The following is an 11,419-nucleotide window of genomic DNA, read 5'->3' as shown; positions in this document are numbered from 1 at the left end:
AAATGTCTACCTCCGACCGAGCATAGCTAGCAAGACGTGAAAATTAACCATCACACTGTAATGGTTAATTACAGTGTAATGATTAAGTTATCTTAGTATTATATTCATGTGGACGTGTTGAACTTGTAAGAGTTGTACAGCACTTGGGGTATTCTAGAGCATCACATCAAGTTACAGTAAACCCTCTATCTGATGGATTTTGGAAATATGTAACAAAATCCACTGGGTTAATGGATTTGGATACAATGGACTTTGGTCGTAGAATCGTTCATTATCGTTACAATCACAACAAAACAATATTTTCTCTATCCACTACAGTTGTCATCACTGACCACCTACTTCTTTGCCCAATTAGTCCATTAGAAAGGTTTATTATATGAAGAAAAGTCTCTGAAGACCCTAATAGTAATCTGTAATGCCTTAGTCATCTGCCAAGTTCAAACCCCAATCAACTCATCGTGACCCAAACATTCCAGTATGACCTATTCAAATTAACATGTAAGAGACCATTCAATAATAATAATACAATCAGATTATGTTCTAAACCTACATGGGTCATACAGCATAGCAAGGATATTATGACAAAAAGCACGACTGAAGACTACACAATACAATCATGTTTATTTGGATAAGGACAGGACAGCGATAAAAAGAGAACTGAGGGAGTATACATGAAAACCCATCAAACATGGAGAAGAGCAATGGATGACAGGCCAAAGAGGTAGGGGAGCACCCAAACTTGTGGAGCTCCTGTCGATGCAATTCCAACCTCTCCCAGTTAGCCCAACTCTGGGCCACTTCCCCAGCAACAGCTGGGGAAGACAGAAGGACCAGGGAAGACATCATACTCAGAGGAGCATGAGGGCAGATGGGGACAGGCTGTGAGGTGGGAAACAGGTACTCAGGGACACAGGTGGAAGTTCAAGACAGATGAGCCACAGGGATGTCAGAAAGTATTTCTTTGGTATAAATGGTAGTGGAATGATCTTGACAAAGTGGCAGAAGCAGACTCAATACATAGTTTCAAGAATAAGTATGATAGGGCCCACGAGGCTAAGCAAGTTGAGAGGCAGGGCCATTAGCTAAGACTCAACCCCTGCAACCACACATAGGAGAATACATATAAGTGAGTACACATTAGTCTCCTTTATTTTTTTTTTATTCGCCGGTACTCTCCCGGCCCGGGTCTTTTCCAAGTAGTGGTGACCCGGCCTTGGCTCCCTATCTGGGGAGTATCTCGAGACCTAAGTCTCCCATGGGAGGAGGTACAAGTACCCCCTCATCTTTGGGACCAACTGTCCCCAGGCCTAGCCACAGTCCCCACCCTCACGGGGCTCGTAGGGAGAAGCTAGGCCTCTCTGGTCTGCCATCTGCCCCGCCCCAAAGGGGCTTGTGGGGATGGCAGTCTTGTGAGCTGCAGGTGGTCTCTTTTACTGTAAGTATTTTAATACAGTGGAACCTCGAGTTTAGAACTGCACCCAACGTGACCAATTATGTAAGTGTATTTTTGTAAGTGATTTTGTAAGTGTATTTTTGGGGGTCTGAAACAGATTAATCTAATTTACATTATTCCTGATGGGAAAAAATTTGTTCGGTAACAGCACTTGAACAGCCGTCTGGAATGAAATAAGTTCTAAACTCAAGGTACCACCGTATATGGGATTTACTTTTGTTCTGAAAAGTGCAGAACCTGTATGGGTTTATCTGTGTTCGTATATGGGATTTACTTTTGTTCTGAAAAGTGCAGAACCTGTATGGGTTTATCTGTGTTAAAAGGATGTCCGAATTACCAGACAAATAATTTTGGTGATGGTTAATTCACTTTTTTTTGGTTAATACTGTGTTCATAAGAGTGTTTCATATCTTTTAAGTACCATGACTGTATATAGTGATTTTTTTTGTACTGATATGTAGTAAGAATTGGAGTTTAAAAATGAAGTTGAAAACTACTATATTTAATGTACTAAACCCATCAGGGGGTCATACAGTGCCTGGGGATAGTAGGTTTATTCCGAGGGCACTCAAGGGTTTATTACACAATAGACAATGGATCAAGTGAACTGCCAAGAAGACAATAAAACAGTACAAGAGTGCTGCATATTTCAACAGATTAAAATCTATATGCACAAAAACAAGAAGTTATAAAGTCAGGTTACATGACCTTACATGCAGGAAAATGTGAGGTTAAGGCTGAGGTCATTACAGTACAATATCATCAGGTTTCCATCTTCTCCCCGGAGAAGATGGGAACCTGATGATATTGTACTCTAATGACAGGAGCACTTGATCCAAGAAATTGGACCAGTTTTTTCATTCCTTGGATTAAGCCTGATTGCCTTCCAATTCCCCATGCTCTTTATGACCCCTATGGGTTTAGGTCTCCTCACTGAATGTAATAATCAGGTTACCATAGGCCAAGTGAGATGCTGAAATTGGGATGAGACAAAATAAAACTCAAAACTTGCACTGATGCATACACTTTGTTCTTTCAATGCACCAGCTGTATCCCACTGAGGCAGGGTGGCCCAAAAGGGAAAACTAATGTTTCTCCTTTTACATTTAGTAATATATACAGGCAAAGGGGTTACTAGCCCCTTGCTCCTTGCATTTTAGTCGCCTCTTGCAACGCACATGGCTTACAGAAGAATTCTGTCCCACTTCCTCATGGAGAATACACTTTTTTTTTTTTTAACAAATTGGCCGTCTCCCACCAAAGTAGGGTGACCCAAAAAGAAAGAAAGTCCCCAAAAAGAAAATACTTTCATCATTCAACACTTCCACCTCACTCACACATAATCACTGTTTTTGCAGAGGTGCTCAGAATACAACAGTTTAGAAGCATATACATATAAAGATACACAACATATCCCTCCAAACTGCCAATATCCCAAACCCCTCCTTTAAAGTGCAGGCATTGTACTTCCCATTTCCAGGACTCAAGTCCGGCTATATAAAAACCGGTTTCCCTGAATCCCTTCACTAAATATTACCCTGCTCACACTCCAACAGCTCGCCAGGTCCCAAATACCATTCATCTCCATTCACTCCTATCTAACATGCTCATGCACGCTTGCTGGAAGTCCAAGCCCCTCGCCAACAAAACCTACTTTACCCCCTCCCTCCAACCTTTTCGAGGATGACCCCTACCCCGCCTTCCTTTCCCTACAGATTTACACGCTCTCCATGTCATTCTACTTTGACCCATTCTCTCTAAATGACCAAACCACCTCAACAACCCCTCTTCAGGTCTCTGACTAATACTTTTATTAACTCCACACCTTCTCCTAATTTCCACACTCTGAATTTTCTGCATAATATTTACACCACACATTGCCCTTAGACAGGACATCTCCAATGCCTCCAAATGTCTCCTTGCTGCAGCATTTACAACCCAAGCTTCACACCCATATAAGAGTGTTGGTACCACTATACTTTCATACATTCCCTTCTTTGCCTCCATAGATAACGTTTTTTGTCTCCACATATACCTCAATGCACCACTCACTTTTTTTCCATCATCAATTCTATGATTAACCTCATCCTTCATAAATCCATCCGTTGACATGTCAACTCCCAGATATCTGAAAACATTCACTTCTTCCATACTCCTCCTCTCCAATTTGATATCCAGTTTTTCTTTATCTAAATCATTTGATACCCTCATCACCTTACTCTTTTCTATGTTCACTTTCAACTTTCTACCTTTACACACACTCTCAAACTCGTCCACTAACCTTTGCAATTTTTCTTTAGAATCTCCCATAAGCACAGTATCATGAGCAGAAAGTAACTGTGTCAATTCCCATTTTGTATTTGATTCCCCATAATTTAATCCCACCCCTCTCCCGAACACCCTAGCATTTACTTTTTTTAAACCCCATCTATAAATATGTTAAACAACCATGATGACATTACACATCCCTGTCTAAGACCTACTTTTACTGGGAAGTAGTCTCCCTCTCTTCTACACACCCTAACCTGAGCCTCACTATCCTCATAAAAACTCTTTACAGCATTTAGTAACTTACTACCTATTCCATATACAGTGGACCCCCAGTTAACGATATTTTTTCACTCCAGAAGTATATTCAGGTGCCAGTACTGACCGAATTTGTTCCCATAAGAAATATTGTGAAGTAGATTAGTCCATTTCAGACCCCCAAACATACACGTACAAACGCACTTACATAAATACACTTACATAATTAGTCACATTCGGAGGTAATCGTTATGCGGGGGTCCACTGTACTTGCAACATCTGCCACTTTGCTTCTCTATCCACTCTATCATATGCCTTTTCTAAATCCATAAATGCAATGAAAATTTCCCTACCTTTATCTAAATACTGTTCACATATATGCTTCAATGTAAACACTTGATCTACACATCCCCTACCCACTCTGAAACCTCCTTGCTCATCCGCAATTCTACATTCTGTCTTACCTCTAATTCTTTCAGTTATAACCCTACCGTACACTTTTCCTGGTATACTCAGTAAACTACACTTTTTACAATCTCTTTTGTCCCCCTTCCCTTTATATAAGGGAAGTATACATGCTCTCTGCCAATCCCTAGGTACCTTCCCCTCTTTCATACATTTATTAAACAAAAATACCACCCACTCTAACACTATATATCCCCCCTGCTTTTAACATTTCTGTCATGATCCCATCAGTTCCAGCTGTTTTACTCCCTTTCATTCTACGTAATGCCTCACGCATCTCCCCCCCCCACTCACATCCTGCTCTTCTTCGCTCCTAAAAGATGGTATACCTCTCTGGCCAATGCATGAAATTACCGCCTCTCTTTCTTCATTGACATTTAAAAGTTCCTCAAAATATTCCTGCCATCTACCCAATACCTCCATCTCCCAATCTACTAACTCCCCTACTCTGTTTTTAGCTGGCACATCCATTCGTTCCCTAAGCTTTCTTAATTTGTTTAACTCACTCCAAATTTTTTTCTTATTTTCATTAAAATTTTTTGACAGTGCCTCTCCCACTCTGTCATCTGTTCTCCTTTTGCACTCTCTCACCACTCTCTTCACCTTTCTTTTACTCTCCATATACTCTGCTCTTCTTATAACACTTCTGCTTTGTAAAAACCTCTCATAAGCTACCTTTTTCTCTTTTATCACACCCTTTACTTCATCATTCCACCAATCACTCCTCTTTCCTCCTGCACCCACCCTCCTGTAACCACAAACTTCTGCCCCACATTCTAATACTGCATTTTTAAAACTATTCCAACCCTCTTCAACCCCCCACTACTCATACTTGCACTAGCCCACCTTTCTGCCAATAGTTGCTTATATCTCACCCGAACTTCCTCCTCCCTTAGTTTATATACTTTCACTTCTCTTATACTTGTTGTTGCCATTTTCCTCTTGTCTCATCTACCTCTTACTTTAACTGTAGCTACAACTAAATAATGATCCGATATATCAGTTCCCCTCTATAAACGTGTACATCCTGGAGCCTACCCATCAACCTTTTATCCACCAATACATAATCTAACAAACTACTTTCATTATGTGCTATATCATACCTTGTATATTTATTTATCCTCTTTTTCATAAAGTATGTATTACTTATTACCAAACCTCTTTCTACACATAGCTCAATTAAAATGCAAGAAAAAGTGCTCAACTGTCTTCATGTATAACAGGACTTTTGTTACTTCATTAATTAGCAAATTGTATTAGTAATAAAATACTAATCATGCAGTACCTGGGTTTGATCTGAGGAGGAAGTGTTGTGATTAAATTTCTACCCAATTTTCCACTATATGATTGTAGTCTCCACAAGGAAGGATTGTAACTCGTGCCAGAGTTTATCAAGGGTGATTTGATTTTTGAAACTACGAGGGACATAATTACTTTCTTAGGGTTATTATTTTTATTTGAAGTAGGCATTAGGCATAGATGTATGATGCCACCTTGGTTCAGTGTGTGTATAGAATGTTAACTAAATTTTGATGAAGTCCAGAAGTTAATTCCTGGATTTTATACTTTTAACCTTTAAACTGTCCAAACGTAGATCTACGTTTTTTCAACATTTGAAAGTATGTAAAAAAAGTAGATTTTATTTTTTTACATTTGAAAACGTGTAAAAAAACTTGGATCTATGTTTTTTTTTTTGTTATATTTGAAAATATGTAAAAAAAACGTAGATCTACTTTTGGAGCACTACGCATGTGAACGTAGATCTGCTTGGACAGTTTAAGGGTTAAAGGTAACAAAGCACTTGTGAAACAAGAGGTAAACATATTTGATCCAAATAACAGGAGGGTATCATAATCAATGGTAAGTGTTGAACCCATGGGAGGTCATAAAGCTCCTGGGGAATGAGATATAGTGATACAATCATTGGTAAGTGCAAAACCCATGGAAAAATGGGAGGTAATGAGGTTTTGACTCACGATGTTGTAATGATATGATTGCAAACAAACCATGGTACTGGCGGGGATTGAACTCACAACTAGTGAGTTGTAAAACCCCAGACCAGCCTATTAGCCACAGGGCCAGCTGAATCTTATTGTAGCCAGCTGGCCCAGTGGCTAACGTGCTGGTCTGGAGTTTTACGACTTACTAACCGCGAGTTCAATCCCTACCTGTACCATGGTTTTAATGAGGTTTTATGCAAGGGAAGGCTGGGTCCAGTGTTTTTGAATCAACAGTCCTTAATCAAGGATGGCTCCCCCTACCCCTCATAGTTCCCTTTCCTGCAACTCCAATTTCTTGGAACAAGATTATATTTTTTTTTATTTCTTTTTTAATATTTAGAGCTCATCATATTTAAAGTATGGACAAATCGTGGTAACTATGAAATCCACAAAAATCCTGAAAGTATTTAAGGGATACATTTGCCTTTTGTTAAAAGGCTTGAGATTTGAGATAATGGAAAATATTCTTGGATGTCAGTGAAGGCAAAATATGACTTAAATACTATATTTTTTCTTTCTAGCTAAACAAAACCATCATTACTTCTCACCATTTGTATGTTAATTTGTATAATAAATATCAACTCTGATGTGTATGATTTACCATCCTAACTTATCCTGTGTAAAATAAGAACTGTATTTACTATGGTAATATTAATGACCAGTCAGACTACTGCAAAGAAGACCAACAACTACCACCTACTATGACCTTCTACTACTACTACAAGCATTTCTGAGAAGCAGCTACCAATTCTTTTGATAACTGTGGCTGAACTAAATGTTATAAGAATAAGCTTCAAGTCGAATTGTAGACTTAGCTAAATATATTGGAAGTAGAGCAAAATGTAGGGATTGCATAATGAATTATAGAAATTTTTTTAAGTTTCATATAAAAAAAAAGGAAAATATAAACAGGAACATATTGCCTACATTTATTATTAATCAGTTTAGCACTTTCTTTGATTTTAATAATAATAATAATAATACATACATACATTTATTGTTCATAAATATCTATGTACTGTACTTCATTATATTATTTTCCAATATCTGTTGTCCTGGCATAATAAAAAAATATTAAGGTGATGCAACGTGGTGTCGAGCAAAGCGAATGTTACGCAACAGTGCTTCATGGCAGAGTGAGGCTTCCTTCTCTGCTTCAAATACACTTTCAACTTCAGCTTCACTGCGACACACCTGTTAGGTGAAAAGAAAACGTGGTCGATGGCTTGAAATGAGTGTTCCACCTCCAATGAGGACTATATGACCCTTGTGGGTTTAGTACTTAGTGTTGATTATAATAATACTCCACCTCCAAGGACAAACTCTGCAAGAAAAAGAATTAAACAAAAAAACTGAAATTACCACAGAGAAAAGAAAGGTAGGACTAAATGTAACTGGCCCTCAGACACTGTATAACACTGTTGGACTGAGCGCTTCCTCGAAATATAATACATCACTACATTTTTGCAAGATACAACAGTTTCATCAGCTAGTATTAAACTCAAACTTGCATGTTTATTTTGGTGATGTTTGTAAAGGATGATATGAAGCTGTCCATATCTGTTATGAAGAGAAATAGTAATGGCACCAGGACTGTGTCTAGGAGTACTGTACCTTTTTTTTTTTCACTTAGCTTTATTTACTACTACAGTGGACCCTTAGTTATTGGCCGTAATCCATTCCAGAAGGTCGGCCTAAAACCGAAATGGCTGAAAATCGAAATATTTCCCATAAGAATTAATGTATATAATTACAATTAATCTGTTCCAGACACCCAAAAATATTAAAAAAAAAAAATACATTTTTAAAGATTAATTATAGTTTTACATACAAAAAACAATGAGAACTAAATAAAATAAATAAATGAAAATTTAAATCACTATTACATACCTTTACTGAAGACTCTTGTTGGCTTATAGAAGACAGGGAGGAGGAGAGAGGGATGACCGATTATTGTTTGGAAGGGGAATCCCCCTCCATAAGGACTTCAGGTATCAAAGCCCTTTCTGGGGTTACGTCCCTTCTTTGTCTTTTACTGTCACTAGGACCAGCTTGAGTTACTGCACCCCTGTCACACAAAGAAACTGTCCAGAGAGATCTGTTTCTAGCGTCTCTAAGATTTCCCAGAAGTGGGACAAGGTTTCGTCACTGAATATGTTGCAGATATGGCTTGTTTCAGCTTGGTCAGGGTGATATTTCTCCACAAAAGTTTGCACCTCCCTCCACTTTGCACAAATATCCATAATCACTGAAGAAGGCACATTCTCTCTTCTCTCTTCCTACTCCTGTGAAGCAACTTCCTCAGCTGTGGTCTGTTGCTGTTGCAGATGAAGCTCTTGGAGCTCTTTAGTGGTTAGCTCTTCCCTGTGGTCCTCCACCAACTCTTCCACATCCTCACCACTAACCTCTAACCCCATGGACTTCCCCAAAGACACAGCGGATTCTACAACAGGCATAAGGTCCTCAGGGTCAGCCCTAAACCCTTCAAAATCCTTGTCAAGGACACATTCTGGCCACAATTTTCTCCAAGCAGAGTTCAAAGTCCTGGAAGTCATTCCCTGCCAAGCTTTACCTATAAGGCTTATGCAATGGAGGATACTGAAGTGATTCCTCCAGAACTCTCTTAGGATCAAGTCAGTGTCCAAGGTCACTTCAAAGCACCTTTGAAACACTGCTTTTGTGTAGTTTTTTGAAGTTAGAAATGACCTGCTGGTTCATGGGCTGGATGAGAGGAGTGGTGTTAGGAGGCAAGAAGTTTACTGTTATAAAACTTAAGTCCCTAAACAATTGATCTTCCAAGTCTGGAGGATGAGTAGGAGCACTGTCCAGTACTAGAAGACACTTGAGTGTCAATTTATTTTCCTGGAGGCATTTTTTCACACTGGGGCCAAACACTTCATGGACCCAGTCAATAAAAATGTGCCTTGTGACCCATGCCTTATTATTAGCTTTCCACAACACACACAATTTACTCTTGATGACATTGTTTTTCTTGAACACTCTGGGATTTTCAGAGTGATACACCAGTAAAAGCTTCACTGAAATCCCCACTAGCATTACCATAGAACAAAAGAGAAAGCCTGTCTTTCATAGGCTTGTGTCCTAGCAGTGCCTTTTCCTCCTTTGTGATGTAGGTCCTCTTTGACATTTTCTTCCAAAAGAGGCCTGTTTTGTTACAACTGAACACTTGTTGGGGAAGGAATCCTTCAGCCTCTATGTACCCCTTGAATTCACCAACAAATGCTTCGGCAGCACGTTTGTCAGAATTTGCTACCCAAGAAATAAGCTCTGATGTGAAAGTCCCACTCAAATCCAACCCTTCCCACTCATGTACTTATCCAACCTAGATTTGAAACTACCCAAAGTCCTAGCCTCAATAACCCAACTAGGTAGACTGTTCCACTCATCAACAACCCTATTTCCAAACCAATACTTTCCTATGTCCTTTCTAAATCTAAACTTATCTAATTTAAATCCATTACTGCGGGTTCTCTCTTGGAGAGACATCCTCAAGACCTTATTAATATCCCCTTTATTAATACCTATCTTCCACTTATACACTTCGATCAGGTCTCCCCTCATTCTTCGTCTAACAAGTGAATGTAACTTAAGAGTCTTCAATCTTTCTTCATAAGGAAGATTTCTGATGCTATGTATTAATTTAGTCATCCTACGCTGAATGTTTTCTAACGAATTTATGTCCATTTTGTAATACGGAGACCAGAACTGAGCTGCATAATCAAGGTGAGGCCTTACTAATGATGTATAAAGCTGCAGTATGACCTCTGGACTTCTGTTGCTTACACTTCTTGATATAAATCCCAGTAATCTATTTGCCTTATTACGTACGCTTAGGCATTGCTGTCTTGGTTTAAGGTTGCTGCTCACCATAACCCCCAAGTCCTTTTCGCAATCTGTATGGCTAAGTTCTACATCATTTAATTTATAAGTACTAGGGTTATGGGCACTCCCAAGCTTCAGAACCTTGCACTTATCTACATTGAACTGCATCTGCCACTTTTCTGACCAAGAATAGAGTTTGTTTAAATCCTCCTGAAGTTCCCTAACATCTACGTTTGAATCAATTATCCTACCTATCTTTGTGTCATCGGCGAATTTGCTCATATCACTAGTAATTCCCTCATCAAGATCATTGATATATATTATAAACAACAACGGGCCCAAGACTGATCCCTGTGGAACGCCACTTGTTACAGATCCCCACTCGGATTTAACCCCATTTATGGACACTCTCTGCTTCCTGTCAGTGAGCCATGACTCGATCCACGAGAGCACTTTTCCCCCAATGCCATGGGCTGCCACTTTCTTTAACAGTCTATGGTGCGGAACTCTATCAAAAGCCTTACTAAAATCTAAGTAAATAATATCAAATTCTTTATTGTGGTCAACAGCCTCAAAAGCTTTACTGAAGAAAGTTAATAAATTAGTTAGACAAGACCGGCCTCTTGTGAATCCATGCTGAGTATCATTAATCAAGCTATGCTTATCGAGATGGCTTCTTATAATCTCAGCTATAATTGACTCTAGTAATTTGCCTACAATTGAGGTCAGGCTTATTGGGCGGTAATTTGACGGTAACGACTTGTCCCCTGTTTTAAAAATAGGAGTTACATTAGCCATCTTCCACATATCAGACACTACACCTGTTTGAAGAGATAAATTAAAAATATTAGTTAATGGTTCACAGAGTTCCATTTTGCATTCCTTAAGAACCCTTGAAAAAACCTCATCAGGACCCGGCGACTTATTTTGCTTCAGTCTGTCTATCTGCCTCACAACCATCTCACTAGTGACTGTGATGTTACATAATTTATCTTCTTCTAGCCCACTGTAAAAATTAATTACTGGAATATTGTTAGTGTCTTCCTGTGTAAAAACTGAGAGAAAATAATTATTTAAAATCAAGCACATTTCATTCTCATTGTCAGTAAGGTGCCCATAGTTATTTTTAAGG

At 38.9% G+C, this 11,419-nt stretch overlaps 1 protein-coding gene across 2 annotated transcripts in view; it reads right to left on the bottom strand.

Moving 5' to 3' along the window:
* Positions 1-7,361: 7,361 nt before the first annotated feature.
* LOC128692016 (transforming growth factor beta regulator 1) overlaps positions 7,362-11,419 on the bottom strand; it is a 53,228-nt gene continuing 49,170 nt past the window's right edge. The window contains exon 11 of one of the 2 annotated variants that reach the window (XM_070085129.1): positions 7,362-7,638. In XM_070085129.1, the coding sequence (XP_069941230.1) occupies positions 7,519-7,638 (120 nt within the window). In that variant the 3' untranslated portion in view covers positions 7,362-7,518. Of the gene's footprint in view, positions 7,639-7,662; positions 7,769-11,419 lie in introns of those variants that run through there. The other variant, XM_070085130.1, reaches the window with a different exon arrangement.

This window comes from Cherax quadricarinatus, chromosome 15 (assembly GCF_038502225.1).
Source record: "Cherax quadricarinatus isolate ZL_2023a chromosome 15, ASM3850222v1, whole genome shotgun sequence".
Lineage (NCBI taxonomy): Eukaryota > Metazoa > Arthropoda > Malacostraca > Decapoda > Parastacidae > Cherax > Cherax quadricarinatus.
The sequence above is the reverse complement of the archived record's forward strand: the minus strand, read 5'-3'. Positions and strand labels throughout refer to the sequence as shown.